Genomic DNA, 22,119 nt, shown 5'->3' with positions numbered 1-22,119 from the left:
CCCAGAGAAATCCTTTCATCAAGGATCCTTGTCATTTATTGGAAAATGATGTTTAAATACCATGATCTGGAATGGAGTCCTCAGTGCTCCTGGTGTACCACTGTTTCCAAGCCCACCTAGATGGCAGAGCTAGGAAACACACACAAATTTCTATGCTTATCTGTATACTAAAACCCAGGAGTTTATACTGATTCCGCTAATTCCCTAACTCCAATTTAATAACAAGATATACTTCAAAAGGTGTGTGTGTGTGTGTGTGTGTGTGTGTGTGTGTGTATAGGTGCTTCTATGCAATAGCACCCATGTGTCATAGGACAACTTGTGAGAGTCTGTTCTCTCTTTCTACCACGTGGGACCTTGGGTTCAAACTCAGATTGTTAGGTTTGGTGATAAGTGCCTTCATGTGTTGAGCCATCTTGCAGGCCCACTGGATGACATGTAAATCTCTTTTTCTCCAACAACGAGAAATCTGTCTGCAATTTAATTATGCCATGGTTAGAAAATATACCCTAGACAATGTCATTGGGTTGAAATTTAATGAACCTTGTTTTATGACTTAGAGCTGTATGTTTTTATGTGTGCTTGAAATAAATCTGCATTTTATAGTTGATAGACACCCAAACAACTCTAAAGAGGATATGGGAAGGAAGAATTAATTTGAAGAAAAGGATAAACACACTTAAGACATCACATGGAGTAAATGAACAACACTAGACCTGCCAATCAAAGGCAATCTTGAGGAAACAACAAAGTTAAAAAAATCCAAGAATGAATACATATAGTTCAACAATAACTCTTAATATTAGTGGTTCAATTTCCTAATAAAGAGACACAGACTAGCAGATTAGATTAGAAAACAGTATCTATCTCTTTGTTGTTCCCAAGAGTCACACCTCATAATGAAAAAGAGACAGTACCTGAGAATTAAAGAATAGAAAAAGGTATTTCAAGGAAATGAAACAGAAACATGCAGGCATAGATATTCTAATATCTGACAAAACAGACTTCAAATCAAAGAAAAGGAAGATAACTTCATACTAATTAAAGGTAAAATCCACTAAGAGTGTATTATAATTCTAAATGTAACATCCATCAAAGACAAGCACACCCAACTTCACAAAAGATTTAAAGCTACAGATTACTTGAGCAACATAAAAAGACTCCCTGTGTTTGTCTTGTTATCTTTTTTGTCTTACTGATTTTCTTATTCTTTGTTTCAATTTTTGTTTTTTTTTTCTTTACTGTTTTTTTTCCTTTCTTTTAAAGAGAGGCAGAGGGAGAAAAAAACCAGAGAGGATGAGGTGGGTGGGTAGAGAGGTGGGGATGGTCTGGGAGGAGTTGGAGGAGGGAAAAGAATATGATCAAAATATTTTGTATGAATTTAAAAAGTATTAGTAGCTCTAACATGGTGACTATGGTTCACTTCAATACCCACTTTCACTGATAGGTCGTCTGAACTAAAAATAACAGAAACATCAGGGCTAAATGACATCATAAATCAAAAGGACCTATTGGACATCTACAGGACAAACAGTCCACCAAATCACTCAAAGTTGCACATCTTCTCAGGAGCCTGTGGAGCTGCCTCCAAAATTGACCATAGATTAGGATGCAAAGCCAGTCTCAATGAACCAAGGAAAGCCGAAGTAACACTCTGCATCGTAACTGAACAGAATGAAATGAAGCCGTGGAAACTACGGAAAGTACACAAACTCCTGGAAACTAAACCACACACCACCGAATGACAACTGGGTCAAGAAAGAAATCAACAAGAAAATTATTATTTCCTGAAATGGACTGAAAACAAAACCTTATCAATTAAGGTGGTCTCAAAAGAAAAGTTTACAGCACTGTCTACCTAAAAAAGTCAAGAAGTCTTAAATTAATGGTAAATAACAACCAAAACAATAGCAGGGAAGAGAAGATAAAACCAGAAACAGGCTCTTCTCTCATTTCCATTTCCTGGCCCACAACTCCTGTGGAGGCCTACTGCTTCGCTAGGAACCACACTGTACCTAGAACCCCAGGTACGAGCCTGCCCACAGCTCACCAATGCTCTTAGAGCCTGCCTATTCCCCTGCGGTCCTCCTCCATGTCCTATTCTACAACTCCAGCAGAAGCCCACACTAGAACCTGAGGTGAGACCTTGCTCACAGCCCACCAAGCCACCCCTTGGCTCCATACTCTGGCCCACAACTCCAGCAGAAGCCCCATTGCTCTACTGAAGGATATGCTGGTACCCAGAACCCCAGAGACCATGCCAGCTCCTAGAACCCCAGAGTCCCAGAGGCAACACTGGCACCCAAAGCCCCAGAGTTCATGCAGGCCACCAAAACCCTTGCAGAGATACCCTACTAAGCCTGAGAACTCACTGGTCACTAGAACCACAAGACCACTCTGGCTGGAATACCAGAGAGGAAATGGGAACTGAGGGGAAAAAACCCATCCACACAACAAAAATAAACTCAGAAATTGGCACTTAAACCTGTAATTACCCCAAACCCAGATTCTTAGAGGCCAGTGTAAGAACATAATCCATGTAGTACCACCAGAGCCCAGCTATCCTAGTACAGCAAGCCCTGAATATTTCAACATAGATAAAGCATAAGAAAATGACCTTAAAGCCAATTTTATGAAGATGATAGAGACCCTTAAAGAGGAAATGATTAAATCACTTAAAGAAATCCAGGAATATATAAATAATGGGAAGAAACAAATTAATCCCTTAAAGAAAGCCAGGAGAGTCAAGAAAAAGACAAACACACCAGTGAAGGAAATGAATAAAACTGTTCAAGATCTGAAAATGGAAATACAAGCAATAAGAAAAATACAACCTGAGGGACTTCTTGAGATGGAAAACCTAGGTAAGTGAACAGGAACTATAGACACAAGCATCACCAACAGAATATAGAGACAGGAGAGAGAATCTCAGGCATTGAAGATATGATAGAAAAAAACTAATGCATCAGTTCAAGGAAATGTTGAATCTAAAAAATTCCTGATACAAAACATCCAGGAAATCTGGAATACTACAAAAAGACCAAATGTAAGAATAATAGGAACAGAAGAAGAATCCCTAGATTAAAGACCCAGAAAATATTTAACAAGATCATAGAAGAAAATTTTCCTAACCTTAAGCAGGACATGCCTATAAAAGTACGAGGAGCTTATGGAACACCAAAAATATCAGACCAGAAAAGGAAGTCCTCCAGCCTAAACGTAAAGACATTAAACACACAGAACAAAGAAAGCATATTAAAAGCTACAAGGAAAAAAAAGAGACAAGTAACATATAAAGGCAGACTACTACAACAACATCTGACTTCTCAATGGAGACTCTAAAAACCAGAAGATCCTGGACAGATGTGCTACAGACTGTAAGAGACCACAGATGCCAGCCCATACTACTATACCCAGCAAAATGTTCAATCACCATAGATGGAGAAAACAAGATATTCTACCACAAAGTCAAATTCAAACAGTATCTATCCACAAATCCAGCCCTACAGAAGGTACTAGAAGGAAAACCCCACTCCAAGGAGGCTAACTATACCCATAAAAATACAGGAAAATAATTATTTCATACCAACAAAAATAAATCAAGTGAAGCTTGAGCACACACACCATCAAAATAACAGGAATTAACAATCATTGGTCATTAATATCTCTTGTATCAATGGCCTCAGTTACCCAATGAAAAGACACAGGCTAAGAGAGTGGATGCAAAAGCAGGATCCATCATTCTGTTGCACACAAGAAACACACCTCAACATCAAACATGGACATTACCTCAGAGAAAAGGGTTGGGAAAAAAATATTTTTTCAAGCAAATGGACCCAAGAAGCAAGCTAGTATTTCATTCTAATATCTAGAAAAATAGACCAAACTTCATCAAAAGAGCTGAGGAAAGATGTTTTATACTCATCAAAGGAAAAAGTCACCAGGACAATGTCTCAATGATGAACATCTATGCCCCAAATACAAGGGCATTCGCATTTGTAAAAAACGTTACTAAAGCTTAAATCACACATCAAACCCCACACATTAATAGTGGGAGACTTTAGTACCCTACTTTCACTAATGAACAGGTCATCCAGACAAAAGCTAAACAGAAATAATAGAGCTAACAGACATTATGACTCAAATGGACCCAACAGATATCTATACAACATTTCATCCAAACACAAAAGAGAATATTTGCCTTCTTCTTAGTACCTCATACAACTTTCTCCAAAATTGACCACATATTTTGCCATAAAGCAAGTCTCAACAGATACAAGAAAATTAAAATAACCCCCTGCATCCTATCAGACTACTATCTATTAGAGCTGAATTTCAGAAACATCAGAAAGCCTACACACTCATGGAAACTGAACAGCTCTCTACTGAGAGAAGTCAGGGCAGGAAGTCAAGGTGGGTACCGGGAGGGAAGCAGCAGAGAGTATGGAGGGATGCTGCATACTCATTGATCCTCATGGCTTGTTCGGGCTTTTTTTTTTTTTTTCTTACAGATCCCAGGATCACTTGCCCACAGTGAGTTGTATCCTCCTCACATCAACCATCAATCAGGTAAATGTCTCACAGACTTGTGTATAGATCAGTGAGATATATGCATTTTCTCAATTGAGATGGCCTCCCAAATGACCTAGCTTGCATCAAAATGACAAAAGGCTAAGCAGAACACGAGTAAGGCTCGATGCTCCTGACTTGTGAGCAGTATGATTTGGTGATCCGGCCTTGAGTGGTGGCGCTGCTGCCATTCCTGAATTACACGTAATAAAGGAATTATGAAGGAAAGTGACATCAGATAGAAATCCAGAGCCACAGAAAAAAAAAAAAGAACATGAAAAATTCAACCAAATGGATCTAACAGATATCTATAGAACATTTCATCCCAAAGCAAAGGAATATACCTTCTTCTCAGCACCTCATGCTACCTTCTCCAAAACTGACCATATATATCTGGTCACAAAACAGGCCTCAACAGATACAAAAATGATGGAAATAACCCCATACACCCTATCAGACCACCACAGACTAAGACTGGTCCTAAATACCAACAAAAACAATGGGAGCTGAACAACTCTCTACTTAGTGATAACTTGGTTAAGGAAGAAATAAAGAAAGAAATTAAAGGCTTTTTAGAATTTAATGAAAATAAAGACACATCATACCAAAACTTATGGGACACGATGAAAGCAGTGGTAAGAGGAAAACTCAGAGCTCTAAGTGCCTCCAACAAGAAACTGAAGAGAGCTTACACTAGCAGCTCAACAGCACACCTGAAAGCTCTAGAACAAAAAGAAGCAAATACACCCAAGAGGAGTAGAGGCAGGAAATAATCAAACTCAGGGCTGAAATCAACCAAATAGAAACAAAAAGAACTATACAAAGAATCAACAAAACCAGGAGCTGGTTCTTCGAGAAAATCAACAAGATAAACCCTTAGCCAGACTAACCAGAGAGCACAGAGACAGTATCCAAATTAAAAAAATCAGAAATGAAAAGGGAGACATAACAATGAAATATATCTTAAAATAATTATTCTGTCTGTTGAATATTAAGTTGAAAATGTTAAAATCATGTTCTACAAAAAAAAAAAAGAAAAAGAAAAATTCAGATATATTGATAGACAGCCTTTGGTTTTTCTTTTCTTGATTTAATGAAAAGACAAACTATGGGCTGGGGGAGGCATGGCAGCTGAGTGGCAGAGTTACTTGCCTAGCATGCACAAGGCTCTGAGTTGAGTTCCGTTCCCAGTGATGTACACCAAACAGACAGTCAGACAGACAACAGCAAGCCCAGAAAATCTAAAGTAACTCAAGACCAGCTGATAACCTCAGACCTAAATGCTCTCAAATCTCCCCTCCTGTCCCTGAGTTATCTGGAACTCTTACCTATGAAGCAAGAGTCGGTCAAAATGTAACTGCCTGGGCTCCACCTCAATTTCTGGGCGAATTCCTTGGCAGCTTAACTTAAAGATGGCTGGCTCTGGGTTCTCTTTGATGCAGCAGACAATGCTGTCTTCAAAGATACCAACTGCAGTAGGGTAGGCCCATACGTTTAGTGCCTGGTGAGAGAGTTATAAAGGAAGGTCCATTTACATGGGGATGTCAGGGCTTGACTCTCCTTGCCCCTGATAGAATCCTCCCCCGCCCCCCCCCCCCCCATGCCTTTGATTGTACCTGCTTTTCATTGGGTTTCAGAGTCATGTTGACCGGCTCTAGAAAGTAGGTGCTTGCTTTTATGTCATGCTGGAAACAGAAGTATGCCTCTACCACCATTGGAGAATCATTCAGGATCGTCAGTGTCTCCATGTTGCCAGGGAACAAGGATGACTTATACCTGGAGATGAACAGGAATGGGCATGTGATTATAAGGAGAGAGAGAGAGAGAGAGAGAGAGAGAGAGAGGGAGAGAGAGAGAGAGAGAGAGAGAGAGAGAGAGAGAGAGAGAGAGAGAGAGAGAGAGAGTGTTCAGGGGTAACAGGATCCTTTGAGGTGCAGTTTAATTTGAAAGGGCAATGTGACTGTGCTAAGGTGGTGGAAGGTTGACTGAGACCATGACATCTGTGGTTGTTTCACTTGCTTCTGAGACTACTATACTGTGATGGGACTCCCCAGGCCTTGGTCTTCCTAGCTGTAAGATGGGGTGACAGTATCCCTTAGGATTGATTGGTATTAAGTGATATTGTGCACTCAAAGCTCGTAGAACAAGTGGAAATATCAGATGTCCAACAAATGGTAGTTCTAGTTCTTAGAAAGAACTCCCAGGAAAGTGATCACCTATCCTTGAGAGATTATCATTTGGGTCACCTGATACTTGACATCTGTCTTAGATCTCATTCACTTCCACAACACTTTCATAGACTGTTACTGTTCTGACATGAATTTATCTGGCCTTGTTCATATGACAAGGTTGCTTCTGCTCCCTTATGTCCTTGGGATGGGTCTGTAGAGGTAGGCTTCAGGGCTATTGGGAGACATTCTGTTAAAGGCAACGAACAGAAAAGGAACCACTGAAGAAGGCTGAAGGAATTAAGAGATGTACATCGTCAGAGATCACAGCCCAGACCAGGAAAGCTGAGACAGTCTGAGAACAGCTTTGAGCAGTCTGTGATGGAGGATGAAGGAGAGAGAAAGACAGATTCAATTCAGAGTATCAGAGTCAGGCAATCCTGTGAGTAACTGGGAAAGGGGAGGTGACCTCAGCATCTTACCCACCACCGTTGCAATTTGGCATGATGCTAAAGAGTTCTTGTTTGTTACCCAGTTGGTCCTCCCAACCTGTGAGGCAGACACTGTTGTCTTCCCATTATTTTTGTGGACAAGGTTCAAGGCTTAGAGTGAGTGAGTTAGTTTGCACTGGGTCTTTGGACCATGGTAATCACTGTTGTTAATTCTAGTGCTAATTTGGGCAGAATTTCCAGAGCTCTCCCAGAAGGACTCCTGCCCCCATTTCCCCATGAAATCCATGTTGCTGAACCCAGTAGATGTTTGCACTTCCATCTTCCTGTAGCATTTGACGGAGTTGATCGTCCATTCTTCTCATGGGATTCTATGGCCCTCTTTCTGTGTCTACTTTGGACTCCTCTTGGGTAAGGAGAAGCTCTTGGTAGAACAGTCTCTTGTTTCACCCTCTCTCCTTGTGTCACACTGTCTGTAGTGGAGATTCTTATCATCTTGACAGAGCTCTCCTGTGAGAACCCAAACCATATATTCTGGTCTCTGATTTATGTGGTTCCTAGAGATATCTTCTAAACGACTTGGACTTGCTACATCCCAAGGTGAAGTCTTGATTCCACCTTTCTGAAACCTTGTCTTCTTCTAGGCTTTCCCGCGAGGGAAAGGGGAAGCCAAGTTGTCTGTGTGTCAGAGCAGAGACTTGGTACACGTGAATTGAATCCTCCTGGTTCGGAGTTTGGGGCAGTGTCAATAGAAGCCACGAGTATATAAGAACTCTACTTGCAGTATTCATGAGTTCAACCCCAAAGTTTGCAATTGACTTTGAAATAATGACATACTTACTTGTCTCTTGACTTTCCACAAAGCAGTGGCCCAAAGTAAAACTTCTCCATGCTCACAACATACTTCTTAACAACAACTTCTTTTAACTTCATGTCTTTCTTCCTCTGAGAAAACACAACTCTGAAATGGGGGAGAAAGGGGTAAAAATAATGATACACAAATGTGTATCCTACAAACCCAGCGTTCAGTGTCCTACAAACCCAGCGTTCCCTGCTCAGTGAAGGCTCCCATGTCTGAAGACAGCTAATGTGGGGATCTCCATGGAAGCTTTATCCCCTGCTTTCTAAGAGAAGATGGAATGTCTTGAACTTGAGAAAAAGGCTTCCAGGGCCGAGCTGGATAGTCTGCCCCAGAACACCCCAATAGAAAAAAAGCCAGATGAATCTCTAGAAAAAAACTATTAAATAGTTTCAGTGCATAATAGTCAGCTTCTCAGTTCCTCAGTAAAACAGGGCTCCTGGGCGAGAATTACACAAAGGACAAGCTACAGAAAGCCCCTCGCTCCAGCAGGGAGTCACCTTTTCTAGTTTGCTCCCCTGAGGTGCGTTTATGTGAGACCTAAACTGCACAGGGAAGTTCAGTGGCTATGAGAAAATTAGGGAGGTTCGTGTAACGGGAAGACACATCCTAGAGTAAAAGTGCTTTCAATCTGCTTAATTGTTAACTATGCAGACTCACTTGCCAGAAGAATACCTTTTCTCTCTATCTTTTAACTTCATGTTTATTCTGTTTTAGTCTGGAGATACCCAGTGGTGTCATGCCAAATATGTTGCCCTTATTTCAAGCACGCGCATGCATACGCACACTTGGAGGAATCACCTTTACCCGCTGAGCATTCTCTTTGGTCCCCATCTTGTTCAAAGTGATTTGGGGTGTGTGTGGAGTGACTCAAAAACACACTTTCCAACCTTTTCTTTCAAAAATAAAATACACTTACTTGGGGTCTCTGCAGATGTATGGGTAGGTGCAGACTCCGCGGCAGTAGAGCTGGTATTGGCGGCGGGTCCCAAGGAGCTCGAAATTAAACGTCTGGTCATAGTTGCCAACATCTAGAGAGGAGAAGTGCACTCTCAAGGTTACCTCTCCGTTTGGAGGCACAATCCACCGGAAGTGATTCAGCCTGAAAGGACCGTAGAGACATTTAAAGTAACCGTGTGAAGAGGACAGGAGAACTGCTTGGGACAGGTACTGCACAGCTGGGGTTAGGTATGGCAGGCTATAAGCCCCCTCCCTCACTATAACCCTGCACTTCTCTGGTGTACTTGACAGCTGTGCTCCCAACTTGGGGCTTCATCCTCCCTCTCCCTTGTTCCTGCAAGGCCTACCTGATGAACTTCTCCTGGGAGTGTTCTCCATCAAAGCTGTTCTGGTCTATGTCAGACATCGGAACAATGCTCCCCGATGTTCCCCCAGGGAGGCCTTTCCTGCTGGAGTAAGTGCGTCGTTTTTCCTTCTGAGTTTCCCGCACTTGCTCTGGTTTGTCTTTCAATTTCTGTTTGCTTCCCTTAGGTGGAGAGGGTTGTTCCTCTTGAGCCTGAATTCAAAACGGGCACAAAGGCTTAAATACTTCGGGCACACAGTAAAGACAGAGGTGCTTAGGGCATGTCTGCAGTCTGGTTGGTGAGCAATGGTCGTAGGAAAGGGTAGGGCCAGCAGTTTCCTGAGTTAGTGACAAGATCAGTGATTCTATGGGTACTCTGTTCCCTCAAGGAGGAAGCAGAAATGCTACAGCAATTGCGGGGAGAGAGAGAGCATATGGGATGAGTTTCAGCTCCTGGCAGGGTCCCACCATAGACAGCTGGGCATTCAACTTCCTTGGCATTGCCTGGGCCAGGTTTTCCGGCCACCTGCCACATGATGGCTAACATTTTACTGGTACAGTCCACTCCCCATCATTTCCTTTCGCCTTCTCTTTGTTCTAAGGACTCAAAAGGGACTCAAAAGAATCTCTTACTATTTTGGGAAGGAGCACAAATACACACACACACACACACACACACACACACACACACCAAGGTTATAAGCTAGTTTGAGTTGAAGAAAGAAATTAAGAAGACACTAGGAAGACTTCTCATGCTCGTAGACTGTCAGAATTAATATTGTGACAATAGGCCACACTACCAAGAGCTATCTTTGGATTTAATGCAACCCCTCTCGAAACTCTGAGGACAATAGTCACACGATAGAAGGACAATCCTAAGTTTATATGGAAGCACAAAGATCCTGGTTTGCCAAAGCATTCATGAGGAAAAAGAGCAACGCTGCTGGTCAGTTAAACTAGAGAGCGTGGTAACCAACCCATGTGACTCCATCACCTAACCTTGTCAAATATATAATGTAAGTTAAAACATCAATTGAGGGCTGGAGAGATGGCTCAATGGTTAAGAGCACGGACTGCTCTTCCAGAGATCCTGAGTTTAATTCCCAGCCACCACATGGTGGCTCACAGCTATCTGTAATGGGATCCGATGCCTTCTTCTGGCGTGTCTGAAGACAGCTACAGTGTACTCACATAAATGAAATAAATAAATCTAAAAAAAAAAAAAAGACCATCTATTGAGGGGAGACGGTGTCTTTACCAGACAGTGCTAAAAACCCCTGGGTGCCCACGTGTAAAGGGATGAGACTACACCCATCTTTTTCATCAAAGCAATTCAAAATGAATTAAGAACCTCAATGCAAGAATTGAAATTCTGAAAGAGAGAAAGGGAAGGACAGACAGAACACTTTAAGATACCGACATAGGCAGGGGTGGAAAGAGACTCTAACAGCTCAGGAAATCATTTCAAGAACTAACAACTGGACTGCCTGAAACTCAGGAGCGCTTGTTCAGCACAGGAAGCCATGAGCAGAGTGAAGACAGCTCATGGGACAAGAGGAAACTTTTTTTTTTTTGCCAGCTATGTATCTGACAATGGATTACTATCTAGAGTAGATGAAAAACCCAGAAATTAAAACACCTCCCACCAAACTCCAACCAATAAACAAGCAAATGAAATGGAAGTTACTTCTCAAAAGACCAAGTACAAATGATCAATAGATGCGGTAAAAAACAAAACAAAACAACAACCTCTTGTACTGGCTAGTTTTGTGTCAACTTGACACAGCTGGAGTTATCACAGAGAAAGGAGCTTCAGTTGGGGAAGTGCCTCTATGAGATCCAACTGTAAGGCATTTTCTCAATTAGTGATCAAGGGGGAAAGGCCCCTTGTGGGTGGGACCATCTCTAGGCTGGTAGTCTTGGGTTCTATAAGACAGCAAGCTGAGCAAGCCAGGGGAAGTAAGCCAGTAAACAACATCCCTCCGTGGCTTCTGCATCAGCTCCTGCTTTCTGACCTGCTTGAGTTCCAGTCCTGACTTCCTTGGTGATGAACAGCAGTATGGAAGTGTAAGCCAAATAAACCCTTGCCTCCCCAACTTGCTTCTTGGTCATGATGTTTGTGCAGGAATAGAAACCCCGACTAAGCCACCTCTTATCAGGGAGATTCATTAAAACTACACAGCTGTCAGAAATGCAAACTATTGCAGCCATCACGGAAATCAGCATGGATGTTCCTCAACACAAACAAACAAACACACACACACAAACAACATAAAAAGCCACTACCCTATGATCCCACTCTACCACTCCTGGGAATGTACTCAAAGGAAGCTTATGTCAACACACCACAGAGGTACTTGCTCATGTATGTTTATTGTGGCTCTATTCACAACAGCCAAGCTGTGTGTAGTCAGCCTAGGTGTTCAGCAACAGATGAACGGGAAAAGAAAATCACACATGCTCACATGCACACGCACGCACACACAGAGTCTCATTCAGCTATAAAAATGAGTGAAATTGTGTCACTTTCAGGAAAATGAATGGAATCGATTAGAAACCATTATGTGGAAAAAACCAGAACCAGAAAAACAAATACCTCACCCTTTCTCTCGTGTATAGAAACTATGCTGTATGTATGCATTATCAACACACACACACACACACACACACACACACACACACACACACACACACATGGTATGGAAATGGGAAGGGAACTATTTGGGAGAGGAGGGGGATTAGTGGGAGAGGGCAGGAGGGACCATCGGGACCATGGTCAGAGCACACAATGCAACTGGACAGACGCTCACGATGAACTCCATCACTTGGCACGACAAATGCACACTAATAATAATAAAAAAAACAGTTTTGCCTACTGTTTTGCATATGAGCTTCAAAACCATGTGATATATTTTCTAAATTGTCCCCTAGGGATTTGGGAAGGGACATGAGGAGTAGCAATTATTTTCAGTCCCCTCCTAGGTAGACACAGGGGAGACTCACTGAGAGGTTCGTGAAGGCTCCTTGGGCAGGAGGACCAGAGAAACAAGCCTTGTGCCTGACTCAGATTGTGTCCCTGTGGGGGTGGCTTTTCTTCCATGTCCTGTGAAGACCAGCTGCAGGTCCTTTACCTTGGTTATGATGGTGTTGAGGAAGATGTCTGAATCTCCTTCCGGGTCTTTTTTCTCGTCCATCAGGGGGATGTCATCGTTTGGTGGAATCACAAACACAAAGTGCTTTAGGATCTCCGTGGCGACCAAAGACTGCCGCTTTGCTGGGTAAGAGATGATGGAGAACAAGACGGGAGGAGGGATGGGTGGTCCTGAGGACCCCAGGCCTAGGATGTCCAGGATCTAAATGGAAAGGCTTTGCATTAGTTTCCTGTGCAGATTGTGCACCAACTGTACACCCCTGTCAGAATGAACCCGGGGTGCGTGTGTGTGTGCCCATGCAATCTTCCCTGCCCTCCTCTGACTTGGCTCTGCCAGACCTGTCACATGGTCCTGGAGGCTCTTTGCTGTGGCATGTGTATGCTCTGTATTTCTCATAGCCAGCGTCACCCTTTTTTGTGACCATTTGTCTGCCTTTGCAAATGGGGCTATAAACTCCATTCAGACAGGAACCAGGTTGATACAGGAGATGGCCTTTGCCATCCACAAGACTGTTTAATTTAAACAGGCCAACTCCTAAGTTTCAGATGTCTGTAGCATAGATCTACTTCATCCATTCTCATAGTTCGTGTTTTTTTTTTTTTTTTTTCTTTAAATGTTCTTTCTATCCAAAAACAAGCAAACGCTGGGACTGGGGCAGGTTATATACGGCGAAGAGGGAAAACCTAGAAAACAAAGGTCAGTTTCTGGGGCTTTCTCTCCCTGTACTCTGGTACTCTGGTATAGACGCATGACTATAATACACGAGTCATCTTCAGAGCAAGGGCCTGCAGATTGGGCAGCAGGTTCTTTCTCAGCATACAGGAGTTCAGTGTCTAGACTGTCACCCACACCGGAGATGCCCATAGCCTGTACGGTGGACTCAGTGGCCTGGTAGGCCTACCAGGGCAAGACCTCCACGTAACCTATGTATCCCATCCCGTGGACCACCGAGCATCCTGACATGGAACTGGAGTTGCTTCCTAGGGTTTACAGTGTCCACGGAGAAAGCTGTAATTATTAAATTAACAACCAATTTTCATTACCACCAGTTATTAAACTAATAGTCTACTTGAGAGAGTCAGAAGGTGGAGGGTACAAAGCTGCACAAGAGATGGCTCTGGATAAGGAGGGAAGGATTTCTTGAGTCCCCACTCCCCCAGTTCTTTACCTAAGCCTGGTCTGAAACAAAGCTTGTGAGCTGCACTATGTAGATAGAGGGAGGGTGTGGTGTGTTCGTCGGCTCCGCCCTCCGACCTACTGTGGGTGAGGCTGTGAGGACACTCATTAGGACCACTTTTACCCTCCTCCTGCCATGCCTCCCTCTAGGGATCTCGTCAGTTCTAACTGGTCTGTCTAATTTCTGATTGAGCCAGAGGTCAGCAGACTGTGGCCCTGCCTGCTCTTTGACAAATTTGGCCCGCTGTTTGCTTTTGTGAATAAAAGTTATTGAAACATGGCCAAGGCCATTGTATCTTGTTAGTGGTTGTTGAAAAACTGTGTGACCTTTAGACTAGAATTTTACTTTCTAATGCTTTACAGAAAAAGTATATATAAAAAATATGCACTGTGTATAAAACACATATATGCATATTATATATGTACGTACTTATCTATCTATCTATCTATCTATCTATCTATCTATCTATCTATTATAAAAATCTTCCTTCCCCTAAACCACCAGTTGAGGTTACTTTATAAGGCACACAGCTTTTGTTGGTGGCAGTAAAAGGCTGCCTACCGAACAGATTAATTCCCATCCCAATGGAAAGTTTTCATAGGAAGAAATCTTGGAATAGAGAAGCCTTTTGATTGACTCCAAAGCATGTCTCTCATTTCCCCGGGGAACTAGTGTTGTCAATATTAAAGACCAGATGCAAAGATGGCTTTTAATGAGGCCAAAGAGATGGAATAGACTGGTGGAACTGTCTATGGATTAGCTATTGTTGCCCTGTACCCAAGGAGGTATCAGAGATGAGTCAAAGGGCTTGTGGATTCTTCGATACGGAGCTGTATTCATGGTAGCGTGGTCCCTAGGTCTCACTTCTTGCTTTACCCCACAGAAGCCTTTGTACCTGGTCTCCTTTGGGAAGCTTGTCACTCTCCAGAGCTTGCTTCCAGCTTACACCTTCGAAGTCTGGAGACTGGATGTTGATAAAGGGCACCCCGAGATCCTTCTTTCCTTCATGCTCCTCTTCCCCTTCCCCTTCCACGTCGCTCCGCTCCTCCAGGGCCTTCAGCTTCTCCAGCCGCTCCCTCTCAGCCTTCTCCCTTTCCAGCCGCTCCTTCTCAGCCCTCTCTTTCTCCAAGCGCTCCCTCTCCCGGTCCTTGCGGCCCTTGCGACCCCCGCCCCCTGAAGGCGCCTGGCGCTGGTCGTCAGCCTCATGTGACATCTCGTCCGTGCCTGTATGAGGTACCATCATCCCTTGCTTGCGGTCCCAATACATGAGGATGTTTTGAACATCCTTCAGACACATGTCGTAGATTTTAAACTTTTGTGCCAGGTTCTTGTCAGAGTCCTTCAGGAAGTCTCCTTCGCTGTCCTCTTGTTCTTGGGAAATTGGAATTAAGAGTGGGTATTCGGTCATGGCTTTCTTCTTCCTGGTGGTTTCTTCAAGTGTTGCGTGCTCTCTGACAGAAACTTTCCTTTCTATTGATTCCATCTTTAATTCTATCTTGGCAACTGCAGCAAGCTAAAAAGCAAAATGAATAAATAACATGTCAAACAGCTTATTGAAGACAAGCAAAACCGTATGCAGGACGAGAAACATCTTGTTTCACCAGGAGGCCTAGGATTCAGGAGCCTCCTTCGGTGCAGTCAGTTTGTGGAATTACTTTGTATGTAATGTGGGGAGCTTCAGTGAAATGTCTGCCTCATGGTTTTACATTGTAGATTGTAGCCTTGTGAATTTTGAGATAGATGCCCAGCCACTTTAACCCATGCTTCTGCGCCAGGGCTGCTGGTCTCAAGGACCAATATGGAAAGGCCAGCAAACCGCAGTCTTCTGCGCCTGTTTTCCGATGTCCTGGGAGAGGGCAGAGAGAGGGGCTCAAGCCCAGCAGTATTGCAGCTTTGGGACCCTGCTGACAACTTAGCCCTTTCTCTGTATAGTGGGGTTTAGTAGAGCTAGAGAGATGGCTCAGAGGTTAGGGGCACTGACTGTTCTTCCAGAGGTCATTTCCCAGCAACTACTATGGTGGCTCACAGCGGGGAGAGTTAATAGGCACATCCAAGGATTGTTAATGACTAAAGTATGCACCCTGATATAAGGCATTTGCAACAGTGCCTCTCCTGGAGCAAGGGGTCTTTCAGCATGAAGCTATTAGAACTACACAGCTTTGTATTGTATTTCTAGGGACAAATGGGAGTTTAGAATCTGCTCACACTTTGGCTTTAAAAGAAACCGGGAAAGGGGATAACATTTGAAATGTAAATAAATAAAATATCCAGTAAAAATTTAAAAAGATACAAAAAAAGGTAAAGACTTTACTGGCAAGAAATTATATATATATATTATATATACACACACACATATATATTTATTGACCTTATTACAGTAAATAAAGATAAAAATTATGTGATTAAATAAAAGAAACCTTTAAAAATACTTATTTATGCAATGAATTTGATACACAGCAACCAACCCTCACCTCCTTTTCTTACTCTGCTTTAACACGTATTTTGTGGGCTTTGTTTTTTGTTGTTTATTTTGGTTGGTTTGTTTGTTTGTCTTTTTGTCTTGGATGAAATCCTTAGCTCATTCCATCACTTTGTGGGGTGTTGTTAGGGGGCAGTAAGTTCAGTCCAATCTCATGCTAACGCCCCTGCAAGACATAGTCCAATGTCCTTCTTCCCAACTAAATTGAGGCCTGCTTCTGGTGTGGAGTCTTGAGTGACCAAGAACTGGCTTCCTCTCTCATCTCACCCAGCCTCGAACACAGCCCAGCGAGATGGCCACGTGAGCACACTTGTCAGAGCTGCCTTAAAAGTAAGGATCCCAGCACCCCACTAGGGCTCCTGTGAGAGGATGTGTCAGGTGGCAGAGCCATGTCTAACCCTGGGCTCTGCTTGGCCACCTTCTGCCCCGGGACAGTAACCAGGCATAGCTGGTTAGTCAGCTTCTCGGTAAGGAGCAAGTAATGGCTGCTACCTGCTTGTTTGTGGCGCCTTGTGCTTTCTTTAGGGGTGGCTCCTCCTTTGCCGCAGGGCCTGCTTTGGGCCTTTTGACCTTCCGTTTTAGCTCATCCTCTTCCTTCTGCCTCTCCAGCTCCTGCTGCAGCTTCTTCTCCTGCATCTCCTTGGCAAGTCTTTCCAGCTCCCTGCAACAAGCCAGAGCCAGAAAGACCCCGTGAGATCAGCACCCCGTGTTCCACCCGCCAAGCTGGGACTGCCAGGAGGAGGGACCCTGGACAGAGCTTTGATGGAAGGAAGGAGAGAAGGAAGGAGGAAGAGGAGAGAGGGAAGGAGAAAGGGAGGGAATGAATTAAAAAATGAATGAATGAAACAAAGGGGCCAAAACTAACTTTGAAAGGCCACTCAGCAAATCTCTGATGAGTTAAACGCAATTAGATTAAAAAAAAAAAAACAAAAAAAAACTTATCTGTATTTCTAGTCCAGACTCTCTTCATGGGAGAGAAAGACAAAGGCTGAAAATAAGATTCATCACTGAGCAAGGATGTCCCAAGGCTGCTCTTGCTATGGTGTCGGGGCAGGCATGCTTTCCTACGTGCTCATGTTTGACGTTCAGACAGGAAGGAATGCTGTGCCTTGAACGTTGGTCCCTACCACAGCTGGCTCAGAGCCATGATGGGGGCTCTGGAAAGCCACTCCTCTTTTTCTGTTTTTCTTGCCCTTTGTCCTATGCTATCAACCATGTTTGCCAGGACTGTTAGTTGCACAGAGGCATCAAAGCAGACAGCATATATATAAAATCAAGGAGATGGTACTTCTGAAGGTATCTAACCCACAGCTTTTTAAAGGCTGAACACAAGATGGGGTTATGTAACAAAAATGTGGGGGTTGTGAAAAAATTGGCAACAGCCCAAGGTTTCTGGGTGCACAATAGTTAAAAATTAATTAAATATCAAATACCGTGTAGAATATAGACTGGCTTGGAGCTCACAGAGATCTATCTGCCTCAGTCTCCAGGGTGCCAGGATTAAAGGTGGATGCCATTGTGCCTAGCATAGCTTTGGTTCTAAACATACAACACACCATGTGCTGTGCATGCTATCACACCATGCGTACAAAACCAATCAACACTGCCTGACACGCCCTGGCCCCGACTGGATGATGTTTGGTGTGAGCTGCAGGGTTTTAACTGTGTTGGGATTTCTGCCTTTATAGAAACAGAATGGCTTAACTATGGAAAGGAAAGACTTCAAATATTTTCCTAGTCATGTGTTGGCACGAAAGTGTCAAGTTAGTATATCATTGAGCTAGAATGTTTGATTTTAAAAACTGCTGTTCTATTTCTGACTTGAGTTTCATTTTTTTTTAAGCCTAAAATGAATTTTGGCTTGAGATTAGGGCCGAATTTCCAGAATTTTTGGGAAACAAAAGCAAACAATCAGACTTTTGATATTTTGTCCTACATATTTATGTGAAGGCATGTTCCCAACATTTATGATTATAAAGGAAAAGTATTTACCAACTTTGAAAAGTGCTGAAGATGCTCTTTGTCCTTCAGTATCAAAGATTTAATTCTTTACATAAAAATAAAGAAGCAACCGGTTGTGGTGGTGCACACCTTTAATCCTAGCACTTGTGAGGCACAGGCAGGAGGATCTCTGGGAGTTTTGAGTTGGGGGCCAGCCTGGTCTATACAGTGAGACCCTGTCTCTAAAGAAAAAGTATATTCATCTCGTTAGTTATGCAAATTCACTTCTGTATTTAATAAATTACTAAAACTATATGTATACCAAAGAATTTTTTTTAAATAAATTTTATTCTGACTTATTCTGATACCAGAGAAGGTTTGGGTTGTATATCAATTTATCTATATTTCCTGAGGTCATGTAATCATTTCTTTTCTTCTTCCTCATAATTATAATTTCGATTAATTGATCATTTTTCTCTGTGTAGCCCTGGCTGTCCTGGAACTCTGAGATCCACCTGCCTCTGACTCTTCAGTGCTGGGATTAAAGGCGTGCGCCACCTGCCTAACCAGGTAAACATTTCTTAGGCAAAAAAAGAACTCAAGATCACAAAAAACTTAGGAAGCTCTGATTTATCTCTTTTCATCTCTGTGAATCTGAAGTTGTTCCTGGCTGCTGTGACTCACTGCTCCCTAAGGCTCTGTCTACATCCTTTAGGGTGTGTGTGTGTGTGTGTGTGTGTGTGTACATTCATGTTACAAACAGCTTGGCGGTAAACTTTGGGGTGCAAACGTGCACTATGAAGTGCATGCGTGAAGGCAGTAGGTGCTGCAGCCTTGATGATAAAGGGGTGTTTCCTGGAGCCCCAAAGCTAAGCTTGCCATGCCTCTTGATGAATAAACATTTCTCCTATTTATAGGCAAAGATGAAGTGGGGACAGGGGATGGACAATCTCTTTCAGAGTTCCAGAGCGGGGTCTGGAGGCAGAGGGAGAAGAGAAAATGGGCTTATATCGTAGCTGAGTACCATAGCTCTGTGCCCTCTAAACCCCTGAGGGTACATGGGCACTGCCCAGGTCTGTGATGTCTGAAGACTGTGAAGTAGGTAGCTTGAGCTTCCAGCTCCAGTTTTCTGGAGCCCTACACGATATGGAGGGATCTAGTTCCTGTGCAGACCCTTGTGAGGACATTGGCTGGCTGTACATTTTCACTGTGAGCTTGCCTTGAGTCTCAGGAGGAACTGCCTGGAGGTAGCCTGCCACATGCGGGCTTAAGAAGTGGGAGAATAGCTAGGTCACTATACTCCTGTCAACAGAGTGGCTCCTGGGTCACAAGCTGCAGACCCCTAGGCACATAGGACAACACGTCCTATGCAGAATTCATCTGCTAGGGCAGCCTGAGAGGACACAGGGATATGAAGTCCTTTCCGAGAACTAGCTATGACATTACAGAAGTTTCCTGATCCTCTCAAACGCCCCAGCAGGAAGGGAGCAGAGGACAACAGAAGACACTCTGAAAGTCTGCAGCAGCAGGAGGCCTGGATTAACCACATGGTTTTCTCCCACCCTCCACAGATATCCCTTCAGGTGTTCTGCTGTTACTGCTTTTTTTTTTTTTTTTTTGGAAGATGACTCAGAACTGAACATGTACCCTACCGACCCTGGTCTCCCCTGTGAGTTCCTCCCCAGGGCACAGTGCCGCTCTGGCCCGCCGTTGGTCCCACCTCTTCTTTCTCTCCCGGAGTGCCTGCCGAACATCACGGTCAAATGCAACTTTCTCTTCTGCTGTTAGGGCGTCATACTCGTCCTCGTCCAGTGTCTGGAGACGCTCCTTCTCCTTTGCCAGGGCTTCCTTGCGTTTGTTCTCTGTAGAGTCAACAGAGAGAAGGGGATGTCAAAGCCTTGGGAACTTTGCCCACACAGCGACAGCGGGAGGTGGCATTGGGGGTAGATGGCCGTCCCAGTCCCCGATGGTCTCCCTTCATCTCTATAGTGCCAAGTTTGGGTTCCATCTATGGTTGGCTGAGTGGTGGTCCCCAAAGATGCTCAGGTTTCAATCCTTAAACTTGTGATTGTGGGGTAGGATTTTTTCTTTTTCAGATGCAATTGAATAAGGTTGTCTGGGTGGCTGAGTCCCATCAAAAGGTTCCTTGTAAGAGGGAGGCGAGAGAGTCGGAGGAGAGGGCTGACAGCAGAAGCAGAGAAATGTGACACAAGAAGCAGAGGGTCTACAATGGGGGCTTCAAGGAAGGGACATGGAATTCAGGAAGCTTCTGAAAGCTATAAAAGGCAAGGAGAGGGATTCCTCCCCACCACGGCTCCCAAAGGCCCACAATACTGTTGACACTGGGACTTCAAGACCTTTGACCCCAGAACTATAGCATATGGAATGAACCCACGTTATTTCAAATCATCAAGTTCGTAATCTTGACGACTTCTCTGAAGAGAGTCAGTAGACACTGATTCTGTCACATCGATACAGATTCTCAGCCCAATGACCATGCTGTGTGTGTGTGTGGAGGGGGCGGGGGAAGGGTGGCACATTTCTTTCACACTGACCATTATAGAAAAGTGTTCTAGCTATAACTAGGGGGTAGGAGATTGGTCAAGTCATTAAGTTTGTGTCTCCCTAAATTCACGGTGGAAACTTAATCCTCAATACGATACTGTGGTCTGAGGAGAGGAACGGGTCATGAGGGTGGGCCCCTCCTGAATGGGACTGGTGTCCTTTAAAATGAGGCCTGAGGGAGGAAGCACTTCCTACCAGGCCAAGGTTCAGCAAGAAGACAGAGTCTGACCACAGGCTAGTCCTCACCAGGTACTGACTCTGTGTCAGAGACACAGAATCAGCTTCCAAGATCATCAAGGAAAACAAAAGCCGTCTCTTTCAAGAGAATCATTCTCGGAAAGGGTTCTAGGTTATCAGGAGGGAGGAGGGTGAGCGGCTTCCAAGGGAGCCTGGTCCCTGATCCTGGTGAGAAGCTGAGGAAGCAGACTCAGTCCTGTTCACAAATGAAGTCTGCTTTAAGGATTCCCCCACTTCAAGATTATGAGCTGTGTCGATGGTGCCAGGAGAGCAGAGCCCAAGCGAAGGAAAGTAGTGTACCAGGACCCGAAGGTCCTCAAGGCATGGCTCTAACTTCTGGGGACAGTGTTGGCAGAGGTCCTCAAACCCTCCCCCACACGCCGTGCTTCTCTGCTCTGCTTCTGACTAAATTAATAATAATTCAAGTGAGATTATTTCTATATTGTTGTATCTATTTTCCTTTTTTAAAAATACATTCTCTCCCCCCCCCCTCTCTCTCTGAGGGCGTATGTGTGTTTATGCATGCCACGATGCAGATATAGAGATCACAAGACAGCTTGTGGGAGCTGGTTCTCCCCTTCCATCACGTGGTGGCCAGGGATTAAACTCAGGTGATCAGGCTTGGTAGCCATCACCTTTGCCTGTGGAACCATCTTTCTGGTCCTTGTTATCTATTTTTCAATCAAATCTTTCAATTACTAGTTAGTGGGTTTTTTGTTGTTGTTGTTGTTGTTGTTGTTGTTGTTGCTGGCTATTGAGGTAATGATAGAAGCAGTTCTCCTCTGAATATACTATAGTGTATATATAGGTATAGTATAGTAATATAGTATACAGAGTATATAGAATTTACTGTAGCCTTGCTATGCAGCCAGGTTAGCCTTGAGCTTACAAGCCTTCTGCCTACACCTACTGAGGGCCATCCCGTTTCTCTGTGTGATCTTGAAGAGACCTTTCCTATCTTGGGGCTTCAATCTCTTCATCTGTAAAATGGGGACAATAATCTTCAGGGGTGAGGATGAGGTGACCCAAAGGATACCGAGTAGTCCCATTGGTTTAAAGGAACAGCATGGTGGCCATAAGCCAAACCAGCAAGCTAAGCAAGCATCTTAGGCTGGGATGACCCCATATGTGTTCTCCTTAGCCTGCCTGAAATTAGAAATACATGACCAGGTCACTTCCCAGGACAGAGGTAGGGTGCTAGAGAGACACAAGGTCATGAT

General features: G+C 43.8%; 1 protein-coding gene across 11 annotated transcripts in view; it reads right to left on the bottom strand.

Moving 5' to 3' along the window:
* The window catches only part of Hydin (HYDIN, axonemal central pair apparatus protein), a 343,286-nt gene that overhangs the window by 62,388 nt on the left and 258,779 nt on the right, over nt 1-22,119 (bottom strand). For 10 of the 11 annotated variants that reach the window (XM_030243552.1, NM_172916.2, XM_030243556.1 and 7 more), the window contains 9 exons: nt 19,818-19,959; nt 16,649-16,817; nt 14,573-15,190; nt 12,480-12,701; nt 9,353-9,561; nt 8,965-9,147; nt 8,028-8,147; nt 6,186-6,345; nt 5,898-6,070 (listed from right to left, as the gene is read on the bottom strand). In XM_030243552.1, the coding sequence (XP_030099412.1) occupies nt 5,898-6,070; nt 6,186-6,345; nt 8,028-8,147; nt 8,965-9,147; nt 9,353-9,561; nt 12,480-12,701; nt 14,573-15,190; nt 16,649-16,817; nt 19,818-19,959 (1,996 nt within the window). Of the gene's footprint in view, nt 1-5,897; nt 6,071-6,185; nt 6,346-8,027; nt 8,148-8,964; nt 9,148-9,352; nt 9,562-12,479; nt 12,702-14,572; nt 15,191-16,648; nt 16,818-17,021; nt 17,293-19,817; nt 19,960-22,119 lie in introns of those variants that run through there. The other variant, XM_030243561.1, reaches the window with a different exon arrangement.

The sequence above is a fragment of the Mus musculus genome, chromosome 8, assembly GCF_000001635.26.
Source record: "Mus musculus strain C57BL/6J chromosome 8, GRCm38.p6 C57BL/6J".
Lineage (NCBI taxonomy): Eukaryota > Metazoa > Chordata > Mammalia > Rodentia > Muridae > Mus > Mus musculus.
This window is presented reverse-complemented; position numbering and strand designations above follow the sequence as displayed.